Source organism: Callorhinus ursinus, unplaced genomic scaffold (assembly GCF_003265705.2).
Source record: "Callorhinus ursinus isolate GAN/ISIS: 27379988/994484 unplaced genomic scaffold, GSC_fseal_2.0 scaffold9, whole genome shotgun sequence".
NCBI lineage: Eukaryota > Metazoa > Chordata > Mammalia > Carnivora > Otariidae > Callorhinus > Callorhinus ursinus.
In genome coordinates, this window is record NW_027397071.1 from 39,300,758 (window position 1) to 39,322,637 (window position 21,880).

The following is a 21,880-nucleotide window of genomic DNA, read 5'->3' on the forward strand; positions in this document are numbered from 1 at the left end:
TCTTCTATACGTGTTTCCATGGTATAAATTACTAGAAAAGAAATTAGCTCAAAGGGCATACAATTTTCTAAGGCTCCTATCATCAGTAAGCAATGATTTTTATTATTAAAAGTTTTGGTGGCAGATAGTAATCTTCTTTATTTAATGTGCATGCCTTTGGTTACTAAAAACATTAGCTATTTATCATATAATTATTTGAAGGCATGAAGTTTTAAAAAAATTTTAATAGCTGAATTTCAATAGCCATCCCAGTCATGAAAATGTTCATTGTTTCAATAAATATTTTGAGCACCTACTCTGTATTTCTATGTAGAAGGGACTCTAAGAGCATTTTAAACTAATATGGATTCCCTCTAAAATTAGTTGATATTTGTACTAATGTTCCAAGGCTTGTTTGTTCTAAGCTGGATCTCCTAGCACCTCTTCTATGTCATACCTTTTATCCATAATGCCACATGTAATATGGGCAATGACTATGATCTGGCTCTCACTTAACTAAAAATTTATTGAGTGGTTTCCACCTACTGACAGATTCTTGAATATTATGCAAGTTTTACAAAGATGATGAATAACATAGTAAGACCATTTATGTCTGACCTTGTCCTATTTTAAACAAAAGAGACATTTATATAGGCATCACTAAACATCTCTATATAAGAAAATAAAGTTTTATTTCCCCTTTACAAGTAGAAAGTATAAACCATATCCAGTTAAAGCTACTCTCTCAAGGCAATGGAAACCCAAATGGGACAGAAGAAAAGATTAACGATAGAGGATAGAAAAGATTTTAGATCCAAATATCATCTTATATGACCTAATAAATTTGAAAGACATTATCAACATAATCCTGTAATTTCTTAGGATATCAAGTAATTTGGTATATTTTATATTTCAGCAAGTTTAAAATGTGCTAAAAAATAATAAACTCACAAAATTAACACTTCTTAATGATTGGATGCCGAAGTATATTTTAAGGTGGGTGTTACATTCAAATCATCCTTAAAGTTTTTTTGAGATTTGAAAAACTTGTATTAAGATTGAACACCTGAAAAAAACAAGTTCATGTAATTAAAAGCTCACTTGCAGCTTCCTGTTCAGTTTCTGATTCAAGAATAGTGGAATTCTTCAAGATACTCTTTTAACCTCTTATTGTCCTTGTAGAAATGGTAAGTGCAAGTGGAAAGGATATAATTAACCCCCTCAAACACAAACACTTAGAGAATGTTTCTCTCACAAAATTACGAAATTCTACACTAATAGTGGAGGAATAAAGGTAAAATATGTTTAACTTACATAAAACTTTACCCTGAAATAGCCCAAATTTTGAGTTTGCTGACTTATTAGCATCATCAATTCAGATAATCTCTCCAATTCAAGCCACTCTCTGTAGTTGCCAAGTGTATCTCAGTGAAGCTTGGAGGGTGGCCCCAAAGTGCATTGTCCTGTAATAAAGTCTCTGGGAAGTGAAGCAGTCATTCTACTTCCTGGAATAGACTTCTGCAGGGAGAATCTGAGAGGTAACAGATGACTTTAATGGCATCATGCAGGTGCCAGCAGAACCACAGAGGAGCAATGCTTCTAAACTATGAGTTATAAATGCAGCCATGTTGTAGACAGATGTATCCAGGTGACACTAAGAACGTAAGAATGAGAGGTGATCATCCGACTGGAATTACAAGCAGTGGACAGTCCCTAAACTGATTCATTAAACACAAATTGATGATCTGTCAGAGAATAATGACTTTTGGACTTTCATTCTCGCTCTAATGCTTGATATTAATAACCTTTCAGAATGGTTGATATCAATGAATTTCATCTGCTACAAAGAAAGAAAACCAGTAAATGAATCAGTTTCTGAATGAAGGTACAAAACTTTCCTGAAAAGGAAGCAGAATGACAGTTGTTGGAGAATAAGAACTAGTGTGGAAATGAAATATGCATTTAACAAACAAAACTCTCTTATGACCTCCTAATTTAATCTCATGGGGTTGTGTGGGGTAGAAGAGGTGGGGAGAGGGAGGCGGGGAGGGAGAGAGATTGATTTATTCTACTTGAGGCAGTAATGTCCAGGTCAGAAGCTTAAGCTTGACCAAAAAATCGAATCCCTAGACAACATATTCACTATAGGGCTCCTCCTTCCACAAAACCCTGAAGTTTGAAACATAGCACTTTTAATTTCATGAGAGCCTGCATTTGACACATTAGCCTATCAGCAGTAAGATGTGTGTCTTACTGGTCATTCATGAGATTGTATGTCTGTAGCATGCAAGGCTTTGTACCAAATGCTGCCATGGTCTAGGTCAAAATTTCCATAAGGGTCCAGGTGGTAAATATTTCAGGTTGTGCCGGCCAGATAGTTTCTACTGCAATTACTTAATTCAGCCATTGTAGCACAAAAGTAGCCTTAGAAAAAATATATATGAATGCGTATGTTTATTTTCCAAAAATCTTTATTTATAGAAACTGAAATTTGAATTTTGTATAATTTGTATGGCACAAAATAGTAATTTTTAAATTTTTTTAAACCATTAAAAATGTAAGAAACATTGGAGGGGGAGACGAATCATGAGAGACTATGGACTCTGAGAAACAAACTGAGGGTTCTAGAGGGGAGGGGGGTGGGGGGATGGGTTAGCCTGGTGATGGGTATTAAAGAGAGCATGTACTGCATGGAGCACTGGGTGTTATACACAAACAATGAATCATGGAACACTACATCAAAAACTAATGATGTAATGTATGGTGATTAACATAATAAAAAAATGTAAGAAACATTCTTAATTTGCAAGCTATATAAAACAGGCAATAGACCAGATTTGAGTTAGTCTAACCCCCTGGTCTAAGTTATAATAAATGGAAGACAGTTGCCTTCAGGATGTACAAACAAAATGTCCATAAGTCTACAAAGATTAAAGGGATCTCTTCTAGTTAAAAACTTCATGAAGGAGGTGATATTTGATCTAATTTGAAGGATGGAATTTTAATTTAAACAAAATTTACATGTAGGGACACCTGGGTAGTTCAGTTGGTTAAGCATCTGACTCTTGATTTCAGCTCAGGACATGATCTCAGGGTCATGAGTTCGAGCCCCACGTGGGACTCTGTGCTGGGCATGGAGCCTGCTTATGATTCTCTCTCTTGCTCTCCCTCTGCCCCCACCCCCGCTCACACATGCTCTCTCTATCTAAAAAAACCCAAAAAATTTGCATTTAATTTTTTTTACATTTACATTTGCTCATTTGATACCCATATTAAGTTTATTCATAGCAAAATTTTAAATTCAAATAACATACAAAGCTGAACAAATATATTACTATATATTGTAGCCTAGTGATCATTATCATGTTTTCCATGCTGTATTTTTTATGATAAGAACACTTAACCTGGAATCAACCATCTTAACAAATTTTTATGTGTATTGTTTAATAGAGGCACAATGTTATACCATCGATCTATCTCTATAACTTATTCATTGTGTGTAATTGAAATTTATACCCATTGAATAGCAGGTCCCCATTTGCCTCTTCCTCCAGCCCCTGATAAACACAATTCTGCTTTCTGTTTCTATGAGTTTGGCTACTTTAGATATCTCATATAAGTGGAATCATGCAGTATTTGTCCTTTCGTGATTGGCTTATTTCACCTAGCAAAGTGTCCTCCCAGGTTCACTCAAGTTCATCCAGAGGAATTGAAATCAGGATCACAAACAGGTATCTGCACTCTTATGTTCATTGCAGTATTATCCACAATAGTTAACATGTACAAACACCTGAAACATCCATTGCCAAATGAATGGATTTAAAAAATGTGATCTATACATACAATGGAGTATTATGCAGTCCTAAAAAAATGAAGAGAATCCTGTCATATGAAGAATGGGATTTTATGAATGGGTTGAAGATCCACACAGGAGCACTTTTGTGAGTTAAAGGGAACATTGATAATGGTTACTCCAGACAATAGGTGTAAACCCTGGCTGTCCCATGCAAATTGGGACATATGGGTTATTCCAGGAGGAGGAATCTAAAGGGTCCATTTAACAGAGAGCCTTGAGTGTAGTCAAGGGAAAGTGTACGGGTATATTCAGTGAATGAAAACGCACAAGTTGGTTGAAGTACATTAGGAAGAATAATGGGAGATAAAGCTAGAAAGATAGTCTGGGGCTTGAACTAGGATTGAATTTGTACGTTCTTAAACATAAAGCTAAGATATTTGGAAATTATTAAGTAGGTGGTGGAGAGGCAGTGCTATTTTTTTCAACAATAAAATGACATCATCATATATCAGTGATAATCAGTGATGTATGGAATGAATTGGATCAGGCAGAGACTACATGTAGGAGCCCAATTAGGAGACCATGGCAATAGTTTGAAGACAGGGTAAGAGAATTTGGATTGAGTCTAGGCAGCAGGAATAGAAAGGAAGGGATGGATGAAAGACACATCAGAGAGAAGGAGACAAGAGAACTTGTCAATTGAATATAAAAGATAAGCTGAGAAAGGGAAAGTCAAAGGAAACTTCAATGATTGAAGTTGAAGTTACTAGGCACATCATATAGTGGGGTTCCAGATAGGAAGGAAGGAGAAATTTGCAAATGCATATATAATTGCGATCCTATTCTTCATATTGCAGTTTGGAAAAATAGATATAACAATGGTATTTCTGTAGTTTAACTTTTGAAAATACTTTTGTACCAGGGTAGCTCAATCTGAATAGAGTTTTGAATAGCTTTCTGATCAATGTGAATGTGAGCATCTTGTTTTGAAAAAGTTGGGCTTTGATTTGGAGTGAGGGTGAGGGAGAGGGTTGGGGCATATTTCTCTTTAACTATTCTTTCTTCCTTCTTTCTGGGACCCAGTCGGATGCAATCCATTTTTAATTTAGTACAGTAGTTCTGAGTGCTTGCTTTGAAAGTAAAAATGAATGCTCTTGAGGTAAAGTTACAGCAATGACAGGCCTCTAGGTAGACTATGATTCAGAATGATTTCCAGCCATGAGCTGGTATCACCCAGCTATTTCAGTAGCTTGAGAGTCTTAACAATTATCCAAACTAAATCCTTGTTTGTTTGTTTTTTAAACTTCATTTCTGGTCTTATGATTGATTTCAATTTTCAAGACTGGAAATGATATATAAACTAAAACAGTAGAACAGATCAGTGAAATCATCAGCTGGTTCTTTGAAGAAAAGAATAAGTTTGATAAACCTTTCACCAGACTTATCAAAAAGAAAAGAGAAAGGACCCAAATAAATAAAATACAAATGAGAGAGGAGAAATAACAACCAATAACACAGAAATACAAATAATTAAAGAGGATATTATGAAAAATTATATGCCAACAAATTGGACAATCTGGAAGAAATGGAATAATTCCTAGGAATATATAAAGTACCAAAAGTAAAACAGGAAGAACTAGAAAACTTGAACAGACCCATAACCAGCAAAGAAATTGAATCAATAATCAAAAATCTTCCAACAAACAAAAGTCTAGGGCCGCATGTCTTCACAAGGGAATTCTACCAAACATTTAAAGAAGAATTAATACCTATCCTTCCCAAACTATTCCAAAAAAATAGAAATGGAAGGAAAACTTCCAAACTCATTCTATGAGGGCAATATTACCTTGATTCCAAAACCAGACAAAGACTCCATTAAAAAAGAGAACTAGAGGCCAATATATCTGATGAACATGGATGCAAAAACTCTCAAAAAAAAATACTAGCAAATAGAATCCAACAGTATATTCAAAGAATCATTCACCACGATGAAGTGGGATTTGTTCCTGGGCTGCAAGGTGGTTTACTATTTGCAAATCAACCAACATGATATACCACATTAATAAAAGAGAGGATAAGAACCATTTGATCCTCTCAATAGGTGCAGGAAAAGCATTTGACAAAATACAACATCCACTCATGATAAAAACCCTGTACAAAATAAGGATAGAGAGAACATACCTTAATATCATAAAAGCCATATACAAAAAACCCGCAGCTAATATCATCCTCAATGGGGAAAAACTGAGAACATTTCCCTTAAGGTCAAGAACAAAACAGGATGTCTACTTTCAACATTGTTATTTAACATCATCCTGGAAGTCCTTGCCTCAGCAATCAGACAACAAAAAGAAATAAAAGGCATCCAAATCAGCAAGGAAGAAGTCAAACTCACTATTTGCAGATGACATGATAGTCTATGTAGAACACCCAGAAGACTCCACCAAAAAATTGCTAAAACTGATACATAAATTCAGTAGAGTTTCAGGATACAAAATCAACAGACAGAAATTTGTTGCATTTCCATACAACAATAATGAAACAGCAGAAAGAGAAATCAAGGAATTGATCCCATTTATGGGGATCATAAAAACCATAAGATAGTTAGGAATAAACTTAACCAAAGAGGTAAAAGACCTGTACTCTGAAAAGTATAAAACACTGATGAAAGAAATTAAAGATGGGAAAAACATTCCATGCTCATAGATTGGAAGAACAAATACTGTTAAAATATCTATAATACCAAAAGCAATCTACACATTTAATGCAATCCCTAGCAAAATACCACCAGCGTTTTTCAAGAACTATAACAATCAATCCTAAAATTTGTATGGAACCAGAAAAGACCCTGAATATCCAAAGCAGTCTTGAAAAAGAAAAGCAAAACTGGAAGCATCAGGATTCTGGACTTCCAGCTCTATTACAAAGCTGTAGTCATCAAGACAGTATGGTGCTGGCACAAAAGCAGACATAGATCAATAGAACAGAATAGAAAACCCAGAAATGAACCCACAACTAGGTAGTCAACTAATCTTTGACAAAGCAGGAAAGAATATCCAATGGAAGGAAAAAAAAAGTCTCTTCAACAAATAGTGTTGGGAAAACTGAACAGCCACATGCAGTAGAATGAAACTGGACCACTTTCCTATACTATACACAAAAATAAATTCAAAATGGTGAAAGACTAAATTTGAGACAGGAAACCATCAAAATCCTAGAGGAGAACACAGGCAGTAACCTCTTTGACATTGGCCATAGCAACTTCTTGCTAGATACATACCTTGAGGTAAGAGAAACAAAAGCAAAAATGAACTATTGGGACTTTATCAAGATAAAAGGCTTCTGCACGGCAAAGGAAACAATCAACAAAACTAAAAGGCAATCTACAGAATGGGAGAAGATATTTGCAAATGACGTATCTGGTAAAAGGGTTAGTATGCAAGCCTATAAAGAACTTATAAAACTCAACAACCAAAAAAACAAATAATCTAGTTAAAAAATGGGCAGAAGACATGAATAGATATTTTTCTAAAGAAGAATCCAGATGGCTAACAGACCCATGAAAATATGCTCAACATCACTCATCATCAGGGAAATGCAAAACAAAACTACAATGAGATACCACCTCACACCAATCAGAATGGCTAAAATTAACAACACAGGAAACAACAGGTGTTGGCAAGGATGTGGAGAAAAGGGAACCCACTTGCACTGTTGGTAGGAATGCAAACTGGTGCAGCCCCTCTGGAGGTTCCCCAGAAAATTAAAAATAGGACTGGTCTATGTCCTAGCAATTGCACTACTGTGTATTTACTGAAAGGATACAAAAATACATAGTTGAAGGGATACCTGCACCCCAACGTTTATAGCAGCATTATCAGCAGTAGCCAAATTATGGAAAGAGCCCAAATGCTCCTCAACTGATGAATGGATAAAAAGGAAGTGGTGTATTACTCAGCCATAAAGAATGAAATCTTGCCATTTGCAGTGAGGTGGATGGAGCTACAGGGCATTATGCTAAGTGAAATAAGTCAGTCAGAGAAAGACAAATACCGTATGATTTCACTCCTATGTGGAATTTAAAAAACAAAACAGATGAACATAGAGGGGGAAAAGGAGAGAGGCAAATCAGAAAACAAACTCTTAACTGTAGAGAACAAACTGAGGGTTACTGGAGGGGAGATGGGCTGGTGGGATGAGTTAAATGGGCTATGGGTATTAAGGAGGGCACTTGTGATGAGCACTGGGTTTTTGTATGGAAATGATGAATCATTAAATTCTACATCTGAAACTAATATTACATTGTATATTAACTAACTGGAATTTAAATAAAAACTTGAAGAAAAATAAAAGTAACTTATTTCCCACAGAATACGTGGGATTGTGACATATGCCCTGAAATCCAAAAGAAAGGAAAAATAAGATGCTACAACTTGTAAAAATTTGAATTAAGCTTCTGCTTTATTCCTGACTCACAAAATGGTGCCCGTTATATTTGATATTTTGTCCAAATTCAATTTTCCAGTGGCTTCCTAACAGTAATTTTTTCTTTCCAGAGGGACTATGTCTGAGGAAAGGGAGAGAAACAGATGAATTAATGGGGAAAAAATAGCAGGTAATTATAATTACCTGAAAGGACACACACACACACACACACACACACACACACACACACGCACCGCCTCCCCATTTCTTAAAAGATTTATTTATTTATTATTTGAGAGAAAGAACATGCAGGGTGGGGGGAAGCATGGGTGCATAGGGAGAGGGAGAGAATTTCAAACAGACTCCCATTGAGTGCAGAGTCTACGGGGCTATATCTCACGACCCTGAGATCATGACCTGAGCCAAAACTAAGAGTCAGATGCTCAGCCGACTGAGCCACCCAGGCAGCCCTTCTTTTTTTCTTTTTTTTAAGAATTGTTTATATATAGAGAGAGAGAGAGTGAGAGAGGAGAGAGAGAAGGTGTATGAATAGGAGGAGGGGCAGAGGAAGAGGGAGAGAAAATCTCAAGCAGACTCTGCACTGAATGCAGAGCCCTTTACTGGCTAGATCTCATGACCTGAGCCGAAACCAAGAGTCCTACCCTTAATTCATTGTGCCACCCAGGCGCCCTGCCTCCTATTTTTAAGGGGGGGTTTCTAAAATAACAAAGAGAGGTCCAGGTTGAAAAAGGTGGAGGTAGTTAGTCGTATTGCTGGTTGCAGGGCTGCTAGATTGGTCTGGGGGCACAGCTGGGGCGGTCAAGTGGCACCCACGAGGAAGAGGGCTCAGCTCACATGTGGAAGGTCCTCAGCTACTTCTAGGGTTCCTCGGCGTGCAAGTGAGCATGCTGAACATCTTCATGAAGTTGCACCACGGAGAGCATGAGAGACCCAAGTTCCCCACCCCCATCGCCACATCAGGGCCAGGCCCTTTCCTTGGGGAGTGGTAATCGTACTTTATTCCATAACTCTCACGTGGAGTCACTTCACGCCTGGCTATAAAGATGAATAAAGAGAATCTGGACAACTACCCAGTGGGGACCACAGCACTGGTTTGGACCATAACTCAGCACACAGACCAGAAAAGTACACGGGACCTTAAAGTCCCCTTCCTTACTTGTATCAAATGAAAACCAGTTTACTGATCTTCCATCCTTTTGCTTTAGGCAAGAGAGAATTAACTGGTCTGGCCAGGGGGTATGGTCTACTATTTCTCCAAAGCAGTGTACCACAAAGGCAAAGCAGACTTGAATACGTTATCCTCCCTGGTCCCAGAATATAATCCCCAAACACCTCAAAGTGTGAATTATTGAGAAATGCTATCCCACTGTGGTGAGAGACTGGTGGGGGGATGGTTGTGTGGGCATGGAGTCGTCCCTGGTGCTGTAGCCTGTCCTTGGCACCAAAACGAAAGAAAGAGAGAGAGAAACCATAGTGTAAAACCCCATATGGAACCAAAACTCCAGCGGATGCCTATTTATCAGTGCCAGTAGCTGAAGAGTGTGGGTTTTAGTTTTAAACAATTTCCTTTTGGGTTCTGCTACTTTCTTTGTGCCCTGTCCTTTGAGATTCTTAAGTTTCTTTCAGTCATTGCTAGTATATGTTTACCTCTCCCTGTGCTTGCTACATAACATTATAAATATATAACATTATAACACTATGTAACATTAGATATGGTATATAATTATATATAATGTAAATATATAGGTAAAAACCTATTATAGGTATATAATTATAGGATGCTGGCCAGTCTGACTGGTGCTTCTGGTCACACCTAATCTTCTTGGTGGTTCTGATTAAACACAAGGGCTTTAACAACTTCAAGATTTCTAATTAAGGCACACCAGTGTTCTAGTTTTCTCTCCTTTAGTTCCTTACCTGCAGGCATTTCTATTAGATTTCACCCTATTTAACTACTGCTCTCAATTTAACAACCACTCTGATAGGATGAGAACCTGATCTTGAGTAGGGTGTGTCAGAGTGCACGTGAACCAGACACTCTCCTCACCTCCAAGCAGGTTTTTGCTTTTCAATGATTGTCAACCAAAGAAAACTAGAGCGCCTGTTTTCTTCTCTTTTTATGATTATTCTCATTATTCTTAAATCCAAGTGAAATTTAAAATTCCTGGGTTGAAGTTGGATTTAAGCAAATGATAGGTTGTGGCTTGAGCACGATTAACTTTCTCTATGAAAGATTCATTTCCTATTGTGGGGTAGGGTAATAGGGATGTGTGTGAAATTTTAGATGCGGCCAATTTGAGGCTTTACAGAAAAATGAAATAATATTAGGATAACTGCTAAACGCAAGGGTTAGGCATTGGAGATCTAGATATTTGTTTGATCTAAATCATTAATATCTACTTTACCCTCTCTCTACCTCTCTCATGGACCTTAAATAAGTTGACTCACCTTACTACCCCTAAAAACCTAAATGTATTCTTAAGAAGCTCACAAGGTATATGTCTGTTACTGTACAATTACTATTCATTATTATTACTAATACCATCACAAAAAATAGTGTGTAACTTCAGCCAGCCTGCGCTAAAACATTAGAGCATATATCCTTATGCTCTAAGGAGCAAGAAGTTTTTGCTATGAAAATTCTCATGTGCAACTTTTAATCCTCTCAAATAGTTTGATCTTTTTTTCTTTACTAATAAATTTTTCATTAAGTTTCAAATAGAGAATGGTTGGATTGTTTCTCACTTTCAAGATACAGTTTCAGCCTTCCAGACCACTTACAAGCTGAACAAGGTATATTAGGCCTAGGAAATACTTCAGTTGAAAGCCTTGAGTATCCCTGCTGCATCTTAGCTTGACTTGTGATCCTTAGCAAATCCATGAGTCTCTATCAAGCCAGTTTTTCTCTAAACCTAGTTTGACAATATCTGGTTTATGGAATGGCTGGTAAAATTACAGTTTTGAGCCATTTCATTTTTGAATGCATTATATACATTATTGTGAATATAGTTGCAAATCTACTCCCCATAGAAAGTTTATGTAGTCAATCCTTTACTTAATAAATAGTACCTTTTTTTTAAAAGAGAGGGAGAGAGGTGAGGGAGGAGCAGCAGGAGAGGGAGAGAGAGAATCTTAAAAAGGTTCCGTGCCCAGCCCAGGGCTTGATCTCACGACCCTGAGATCATGGACTGAGCCGAAATCAAGAGTCGGATGCTTAACTGACTGAATCATACAGGTGTCCCAATAAGTAGTATCCTGTAAATGTGTATGTAGAAATATAATGGGGGGGAGGGAGAAATGGAAAATGGCTATTTTTTTTTTACTATACCGTGCAGTGGGGAGGCATAATGAGGAAAATCATAAAATCAAATAACTCAAATTATAATTTCAAATAAAAAAATATTTGCCTGATGTTGCTGGACTTGTCTCTAAAAACGTACAAATAAAGAACCAAGAGAGAATAAATACTAAGAATTCTGAGGGAGCTTTATAATCATGGAACTATGACCATTCCATTGCTGCCAAAGTCTTTGATTACAGAAATACATCTGATATACCTTTTGGAACTACTGGATTTGAAATGGCATATTGCTATTGTTATTTTTTCCCCTTTCCTATATTTGTTCACTAGGTAAGATGTCATTTTGGACCCCTTTTAATTCTGGATTCCTTTTTGTCTTTAGGAGTTGTACGGATGTTCTGTGCTGCATCATCTTCATACTGTTCATCATTGCCTACATTCTTTTAGGACTTGTGGGTGAGTAAATAAAGGTATAGAAGAGATTTAAAATTTGCTAATGGAATAACAAAGTCAATGTCACATTTTGAATATTAATCATTTTCTTCCCAAAGCCTTGTTATTATTGATTATTGTCTTTTCTGGAGGGACTGTGCCTCACAGGTACTCACTGGGTAGCAGACTCAAAGAATAATAAACACAAAGTAGTTCATTCAAAGGCAAGCCCAAATTACTTAAGTGCATACAATTATAAAGAAGGAAGAAAAAAGCTTATGGTTTGGGAGCACCTGGGTGGCTCAGTGAGTTAAGCATCTGCCTTCAGCTTGGGTCATGATCCCTGGGGTCCTGGAATCAAGTCCCCTCTCAGCAGGGAGCTTGTTTCTCCCTCTCCCTCTGCTCTCTCAAATAGATAAATAAAATCTTAAAAAAACCTCAAAAACCTAACGATTTCTTTTTAATCATTTTTACTTGGGAAATTCTATTAAGCAGCTAATTATGTTCACATTGCTGTTTACTAGGATGCACTAGGGCCTAGATTAGTTGAGGTAATATATAAACTTTTCTTTTTATATGCCAATTAAAAAAAAGGAACAATTATTAAGAATTTCACCACATAATTCATTGACGTTTAAGAAGTCTTATTGTCTTTACCTACCAGGAAGAGATATTCTGTATTTACTGTTAGGTTAAAGATTTTTCTTTGAAGGTGAAAATAAAGAGAAAAAAATACACAAATTATTTACATTTTTTAAAACCTGCCAAAGAGCAGTGAATATTTTCTGTAAAAAAGTTTCATAGTTGCATGTGAATGTATCACTTTTTCTCTCTGAGACTGAAGTCCTGTCCCTTAGATGCTGGCTTCAGGAATTTTAATGTATTATTATGAGAGCAGGGGCTAGAAAACTTCAGTAATTCTAGTACCAATAATGAATGGGCTGGAGTTAGTGTGGACAGAATGCATAAGCAGAAAGAAGGCTGTGCATACTGAGGAAGAGTGGAAAATGCTCTTTCCTGTTCTTCAGTTTTATCTCCCAATAAGAGAAATACTTTGAGAATAGTAATTGAAAGTAATTTTCAAAAGATCATCTCAGTAATATCATGCAAAAACTATGAAGAATTGGAGAATTCAAAAACGTAAGGCAGGAAGAAATAAAAATAGGGAGGGAAGAATAAAGGAGAATAAACCACAACACGAAATAATGTTCTCTAAGACCTTCTGAAGATTCCTTTGGTATTTCTTTTAAAAAAAAAAAAGATTTATTTATTTATTTGACAGAGAGAGAGACAACACAAGCAGGGGGAGTGGGAGAGGAAGAAGCAGGCTTCCCAATGGACAGGGACCCCAGTGCAGGGCTAGATCCCACGACCCTGGGATCAGGATCTGAGCCAAAGGCAGATGCTTAACAACTGAGCCACCCAGGTACTCCTTCTTTGGTATTTCTTCCAAGCATTTTAACTTCTCAAACATTAAGGCAGTTGTAGCACAATACACAGTCTATATGTTGAATATTATAATAACATAAATTTTCTTATGCAATTAAAAGAATTTTAGCTTCTCTAACTTTGGGACACATCTTTCTTGTCTCTAATTTTTTTTGTTGGTTGTTTTTACTTTTTGTCGGAGAATTGAAATTGGTTGCATAAGAGAAAGGAGACTTGGAGTCAAGTTGATCTAGGGTTTCCTCATATTATTTGGTGGACTTGGGCTAGTATCTTAACCTCATTTTTCTCATGTGTGAAGTATAGAAACACTATCTACTTTGCTGGGCTGTTGTGTGGAGTAAATGAAATGATATCCAGGTACACCAGTAATGGTACATAAAAATTACTAAGCAGTATTTCATTTGCTATCATTGTGTAATCTAGTTGTTCTGAATTTTAATAAATTGCTTTTAAATGTAATTTCCTATATTGTTTCTATGGCAGCCCACAATTTTGGTTATTAAAGTTTGAATGCATACAGGAACTTCATAAGGATCTCATACTGTGCCTGGAATCTTTCCATCAGGAGATCCTGAGGCATAACAAATAGTCTCCTCCATTTCTCAGGGTCAGTGTGTTGTAATCCACAGAGAAATGTGTTCTGGCCTTTTATAGAGCTGGAAACCCACTGACACTCTCCTGTTGACACAGTAGAGAAAAGGGATGGGAGTGCTCCCCATCATTACCTCTGGAGCAAGATAAGAACTTGGCCCCTTGGTTTAAGATCTCCAGATTCAGTTTATAAATACCTTAATTCACATAAAGAAATTGAAGGATAAATGTTCTTCAGTGAAAAACTGTGTTCAATATTGGATTTAGTGATTCTTCCAAATTAATCCTGATGCCACTGATTAAAATGAATGACTCATAAAATTTACTTAATATATATATACACACACGTGTATACATATGTACATATTTACTATATATATGTGTGTGCGTATATATGTATATACATATATACGCACACACACACACACACACACACTTCCCTCATTCCTGAACTACAGATAGTCTAACTAGTCTAAGATAAACTTAACTCTTCAGTTATGCCCTATGTTGAATTAAAAGAATGAAGAAAAACGATTAGCAGAGTTTACTAGGAGTGTGAAATTTTTTTTGACCTGAAAGAATATATACCTTCACCTGATGAAAGATGAAGCTAACTCAGTTTCACTGATGTGTTATAAGTAGTGTGAAAATCAATAAAAGGAACCTTGTTTAAAGTAGCTCTCCTGCCTGCCACTCCTCATTGATTGCAAATCCAACAGGAGGAGAGGTACCCCCAAGTCAGTACTACTTTATTGACTTGTTGAAAAATATAGAAGTGTTTTTATTTTCAAATTTTAATTCCAGTATGGTTAACATACAGTGTTAATTTAGTTTCAGATGTACAATATAGTGACTCAACAAGGTCAGTACTGATTTTGCTGCTACTTTACTCTCCCAGAAGGAGGAAGAAAAGTTCTCTTCCCCAGCAACAGCCCAGCCAATTACCAATGAGAGACAGTCATAACTCAGCCAATGAGAAACCACTATAGTTCAAATTCCAGGTTACTCCAATTGACTTTTTGTTTATAATAGCCCTCTCAGCTTCCCGTTTCCCCCTTTATAAAGCCGTGTTCCTCTCCTTTGCTTAGTTTTGTTGTAGCTTGCTCTGTTATTCCTGAGTTAAGCCCATTTTTACTGGTGAAACAACTGGCAGTTTTATTTTTAAGGTTCATAGTAGTTTGACATCTTTTGCCATTTTGTTAGATCAGGACCTTCTAAGGTGTATCTTTTGTCCATTTCTTTTCATAAGAAGTTTTACCATGAAAGAGCCATGTTTCTTGCAATTTCTGCTGAGGGAAAAAAAAAAAAAACACCTGTTCTATGCCCTTTATGTGGAATATGGCCGGCTAGGGTAACACTTGGATGCAACAAAGGCACTTGACATTTGGCTAATGAAAAGCAGAACCTCTGTTCAAGTGAGTAAAGTGGAGTCTGGGTAGAAGGTAATCACATCTCCTTGAAAGATCAAACTAACGTTTATGATAATATCTCTCTTTTGTCCCACTTCACTGATGGTTGCTATCCAATTACTGTACTAACTAGAAAAATGAATAGGAATGTTTATTATGCAAATTGTCCTTTGTTATCCTTGTGCTAACATTATACAATAATAGCACAATTTTAACATTGAATAAATTTTATTTTTGTTTCCTCTTTTTAAAAGAATTTTAATTCCAGTATAGTTAACACATAGTGTTATATGAGTTTTAGGTATACAATATAGTGATTCAACAATTCCATATATTACTTAGTGCTTGTAAGATAAGTGTACTCTTAATTCCCTTCACCTATTCCAACCATCCCCCACCCTCCTTTTCCTCAGTAGGTAAGGGTCTGTGTTTTGGTTTGTCTTCATTTTTCCTGTTTGCTTTGCTTCTTAAAGTCTACATATGAGTGAAATCATATGGCATTTGCCATATTTCTTTTTCTTTTCAAATGTATTTCCAGTTGAGTGTGTTAGTTCGTTGTTGTATGTTCGTTGTTGTATACGAAGCACTTGGAATTAGGGTCCAAAGTTTGGTTTTGCTTTTCAGGCTTAGGAATAATTATTCCTATTAGTTGAGATGATAGGACATTAATACAAAAGTAAAATAATATAAGCAAACTGAGAACTCTTACCGTGCTGTGAGAGGCCCAAGCCATGTGGAGAAGCCATGTGTAGGGGTCCCGATCATCAGGCTCAGCTGAGCTCCCAGGAATAGTATTTACTCTCCACTTTGTAGGGTTTTCAGATAATTGAAGCTCTGTCAACATGTGACTAGATGGGCCCCAGCTGAGCCTTCCCCAAATTGCTGACAGCCAATTATTGTATTAAGCCAGTGGGTTTGGAGGTATAAAAATAGATAAGGAGAACAAAATTTGGTACCTGCTGCTTAACAAAAGCTAAAACATGGGCATTGGTTTTTAAACCAGGGCATGTTCAGAGGCCCAGTGGGTTTGGAGGAAACTGTTAAGAGTTTGAAGGAAAGTGAGAAAAATACAATTAGAAACGAGATGTTACATAGTGGTGACAGTTTGGCAACGCTGCTGCAGATGGTAATGTGGGAAGTAGGAAATGTACCTGATGAATTCAGTGATCTAGCTAAAGATCACGCTTAGGAGAGGAACCAACCCTGAAGAGCCTCATCCACACCTGGCCCTGACTTAGGTGATGAGATCCAGACTTTGAACCTGAGTCTGATGCTTTAATTGGATGAGACTTCTGGGGATCTTGGGAGAGTGTAAACGTATTTGATTGCAGGGGGAATATAAAAAATATGTGGCCAGAGGCTGGACTAAGTTGTTTTAACACATGGCTGTGACTTCTTTGCCCTTCTTTCTGCCGAGAGGTGAAGCTTGGGATTCCCTCTTCAATAGAGAAATGAACTAAGCCAAATTAGATTGGTTAAGGGCCTTGATGTGCAAGTGATTTATAGATCAGTGGCAAAGGATTAATGGAAGGCCATCATGGATCCACTGCACTTTTCAGTAGACTGAAAGTACCAAGTACAGAAAGGAGGAAGCTTTGCATAATTCAGTCTTAAATCCTTTGTAGAATGAGGTAGAGAATAAACAAAGGAGCGAAATTAATAATTAAATGTGGTCAAACTTGACTCCATTTCTGGTGTTAAAGTAGATGGGGTAATAATACGGTCATATGTGTACTTTTCTATTCATTGCTTCAGGAAATCCACCATATAATTCTCTTCCCTGACTTGAACTGCCCCAAAATGCCAAGGAAGGCGAAGTCTTACTTCTGGTATCTAAGTGGAAAGATAGACCTTAGAGACTACTGGAGCTCTAACATTTCGGCTGGTGCCATTTGGTATCCTTTCTTAGTCAATTGCTCATCTGGATCCTTTCGCTACTATAGTGGTTTCCTACACTAGGATCCAAAAATAGAGCTTTTAAGTCTTTATGTAGTGCTCAGCCATTTCTCCCCAAAGCACTACTAGTGTCTAAATGCTGCCCCTACTCTTAGGCCCTGGTATTCAGCCTAGGGGACCAGCTCAGTCTCCGCCTTCACGGCAAATTCCCTTTTGGAGTATTTGTATTCCTTTTGGCCTTCAGATCTAGTTCAGGGTCATTCTTATCTGTCCTAAATTGAAATCTCAGAAAAGTTTGAGTTCTTGTCCATTTCTCATGAAGAAAATTGATCTTCCCCATCCCAAGGAATACGAAAAAAGGAGAAACCATGTTTTCATAACTGGGAGGTCACCCAGGTGACCTTCAGAAGAGCAAAGATAATTCCAGGCTGACTTTGATTCTGTCTATACACAGAAATAATGAACAGTTTATCTTACTAATAAATATAAAAAATAAGTTATGCCTCACCAAGCATCCTGTTATAGTTTGTGATCTTGATGGTATGATCCTAATATTCATGGTAAGGGGAAGCTGGTGATGGACAGTGGCTCTGACAGGACATCCTACTATGCTTTTAGTCTACTTGGAAACTAAAATGTGCCTTCCTATCAGATCACAGCTTGGAAACATTGTTTTAGCAAAGAAAAACTATTTCTTCCAATAAAAATAAGAAATTTGAAGAATTCTAGTTCCTTTGTTTTTAAAATTGTTCTAATAAGTTTTTTTCTTTAAAAATTTTTCTTTTTTAAATTTTAATTCCAGGATAGTTAAGATACATTGTTATATTAGTTTTGGGTGTACAATATAGTGATTCAACAGTTCTATGCATGACTCAGTGCTCATTGTAAGTGTCCCCTTGATCCCCTTCACTTACTTCACCCATCCTCCCACCCCCCTCCCCTCTGGTAACCGTGTTTGTTCTCTATAGTTAAGTCTGTTTCTTGGTTTGTCTATTTTTTATTTTCTTATTTTTTCTTAAATTCCACTTGTGAGGGAAATCATATTTGTCTTTCTCTGATTTCACTTAGCTGTCTACTTTCTACACTCACGTTGTTACAAATGGCAACATTTCATTCCTTTTTATGGCTGACTAATATTCCATTTTGTGTGTATATACACACACACACATACACACCACTTTAGCCCTTCATTCATGGATAATTAGGCTGTTTCCATAATTTGGCTATTGGAAATAATGCTGCAGTAAACATAGGGATACATATTATCTTTTCAAACTAGTGTTTTCATATTCTTTGGGTAAATACCCAGTAGTGGAATTACTGGATCATAGGGTAGTTCTATTTTTAATTCTTTGAGGACCCGCCATACTGTCTTCTGCAGTGACTGCACCAGTTTGCATTCCCATGAACAGTGCATGAGGGTTCCTGTTTCTCCACATCCTGGCCAAGAAACTTGTTGTTTCTTATGTTTTTGATTTTAGTCATTCTGACAGGTGTGAGGTGATATCTCATTATGGTTTTGATTTGCATTTTTCCTGATGATTAGTGATGTTCAACATCCTTTCATGTGTCCATTGGCCATCTGTATGTCTTCTTTGGTGAAAAGTCTGTTCATGTCTTCTGCTCATTTTTTTAAATTGGATTGTTTGTTTTTTTGGGGGGTGTTGAGTTCTATGAGAGCTTTATGTATTTTGGATACTAACCCTTTATTGGATATGTCATTTGCAAATATCTTCTCCCATTCAGTAGGTTGCCTTTTAGTTTTGTTGATTGTTCCCTTTGCTGTGCAGAAGCTTTTTATTTTGACATAGTCCCAGTACTTTTGTTTTGTTTTGTTTTGTTTTGTTTTACTTTTATTTCCCTTAGGAGACATATCTAGGAAAATGTTCCTATGGCCAATGTCAAGCAAATTACTGGTTGTTCTCTCTTCTAGGATTTTTACAGTTTCAGATTTCACATTTAGGTCCTTAATCCATTTTGAGTTTATTTTTGTGAATGGTGTAAGAAAGTGGTCCACTTTTATTCTTCTGTATATGGCTGACCAGTCTTCCCAAGCTATTTATTGAAGAGACTGTCTTTTCTCATTGCATATTCCTGCCTCCTTTGTCAAAGATTTGACCATGTAATCAAGGGTTTATTTCTGGGTGCTATATTCTGTTTCACTGATCTATGTGCTTATTTTCATGCTAGTCTCATACTGTTTTGATGCTACAGCTTCATAGTATGTCTTGAAATCTGGGATAATGATACCTTCAGCTTTTTTGTTCTTTTTAAGATTGTTTGGCTATTGGGGGTCTTTTGTGGTTCCATACAGATTTTAGGATTGTTTGTTCTAGTTCTGTAAAAAATGCTGTTGATAGTTTTATAGGGATTGCATTAAATCTATAGATTGTTTAGGGTAGTATAGACATTTTAACAATATTTGTTGTTCTAATCCATGAACATGAGATGGCTTTCCATTTGTTTGTACCGTCTTCAATTTTTTTCCTCAGTATTTTATAGTTTTCAGAGTACAGGTCTTCTACCTGCTTGGTTAAGCTCACTCCTAGGTATTTTATTATTGTTGGTGAAATTGTAAATGGGATTGTTCTCTTAATTTCTCTTTACTACATTATTTGTGTATGGAAATGCAACCAATTTCTATATTGATTTTTGTAACCTGTGACCTTACTGAAGTCATTAATAAGTTCTAGTAGTTTTTGGTGGAGTCTTCATGGTTTGCTTTATTTATAGTATCATATCATCTGCAAATAGTGAAAGTTTTACTTCTTCCTTACCATTTTGGATGCCTTTTATTTCTTGTCTGATTTCTGTCCTTCTGGTACTATGTTGAATAAAAGTGGTAAGTGGACATCCTTGTCTTGTTCCTGATCTTAGGGGAAAAGATCTGTTTTTCAGCATTGAGTAGGATGTTAGCTGTGGGTTTTTCATGTATGGCCTTTATTATGTTGAGGTATGTTCCCCCCTAAGCCTACTTCTTTGAAGATTTTTACATGAATAGGTGTTGTATGTATCACATCTTTTTCTGCATCTATTAAAATGATCATATGGTTTTTATCTTTTCTTGATGTGTTGTATGTATCATGTTGATTTTTATTTCAGATGCTTTTTTATTTTAATTTTTTTATTTACATATAATATATTATTTGTTTTAGGGGTACAGGTCTGTGATTCATCAGTCTTACACAATTCACAGCACTCACTGTAGTACCTACCCTCTCCAATGTCCATCACCCAGCCACCCCATCCCTCCCACCCACCTCCACTCCAGCAACCCTCAGTTTGTTTCCTGATATTAAGAGTCTCTTATGATTTGTCTCCCTCTCCAGTTTTGTCTTGTTTCATTTTTCCCTCCCTTCCCCTATGATCCTCTGTCTTGTTTCTCAAATTCCTCATATTCCTGAGATCATATGATACTTGTCTTTCTCTGATTGACTTATTTCGCTCAGCATAATACCATCTAGTTCCCTCCATGTCATTGCAAATGGCAAGATTTCATTTTTTGATGGCTGCATAATATTCCATTGTTTATGTATACACACACACACACACACACACACCCCACATCTTCTTTATCCATTCATCTGTCGATGGACATCTAGGCTCTTTCCATGGTTTGGCTATTGTGGACATTGCTGCTATAATATTGGGATGTATGTGCTCCTTTGGATCCCTACATTTGTATCTTTGGGATAAATACCCAGTAGGGCATTTGCTGGATCATAGGGTAGCTCTATTTTCAACTTTTTGAGGAACCTCCATACTGTTTTCCAGAGTGGTTGCCCCAGCTTGCATTCCCACCAACAGTGTAGGAGTGTTCCCCTTTCTCCACATCCTTGCCAACATCTGTTGTTTCCTGACTTGCTAATTTTAGCCATTCTGACGGGTGTGAGGTGGTAACTCACTGAGGTTTTGATTTGGATTTCCCTGATGCTGAGCGATGTTGAGCACTTTTTCATGTGTCTGGTGGCCATTTGGATGTCTTCTTTGGAAAAATGTCTGTTCATGTCTTCAGCCCATTTCTTGATTGGATTATTTGTTCTTTGGGTGTTGAGTTTGATAAGTTCTTTATAGATTTTGGATACTAGCCCTTTATCTGATATGTCATTTGCAAATATCTTCTTCCATTCTGTTGGTTGTCTTTTGGTTTCGTTGACTGTTTCTTTTGCTGTGCAAAAGCTTTTTATCTTGATGAAGTCCCAGTAGTTCATTTTTGCCCTTGTTTCCCTTACCTTTGGCGATATTTCTGGGAAGAAGCTGCAGTGGCTGAGGTTGAAGAGGTTGCTGCCTGTGTTTTCCTTTAGGATTTTGAGGGACTCCTGTCTCACATTTAGGTCTTTCATCCATTTGGAGTCTATTTTTGTGTGTGGTGTAAGGAAATGGTTCGGTTTCATTCTTCTGCATGTGGCTGTCCAATTTTCCCAACACCATTTGTTGAAGAGACTGTCTTTTTTCCATTGGACATTCTTTCCTGCTTTGTCAAAGATGAGTTGACCATAGAGTTGAGGGTCCATTTCTGGGCTCTCTATTCTGTTCCATTGATCTATGTGTCTGTTTTTGTGCCACTACCATATTGTCTTG

General features: G+C 36.8%; 1 protein-coding gene across 15 annotated transcripts in view; it reads left to right on the forward strand.

Moving 5' to 3' along the window:
- The window catches only part of SLC44A5 (solute carrier family 44 member 5), a 424,280-nt gene that overhangs the window by 305,455 nt on the left and 96,945 nt on the right, over nucleotides 1-21,880 (forward strand). For 10 of the 15 annotated variants that reach the window (XM_073896502.1, XM_073896501.1, XM_073896500.1 and 7 more), the window contains 2 exons: nucleotides 3,648-3,710; nucleotides 11,905-11,978. The exons of 1 other annotated variant lie outside the window; for it this stretch is intronic. In XM_073896502.1, coding sequence (XP_073752603.1) covers nucleotides 3,648-3,710; nucleotides 11,905-11,978 — 137 coding nt within the window. The remainder of the gene's footprint in view (nucleotides 1-3,647; nucleotides 3,711-11,904; nucleotides 11,979-21,880) is intronic. 4 more of the 15 variants (XM_073896509.1, XM_073896508.1, XM_073896510.1 and 1 more) reach the window with 1 other exon arrangement.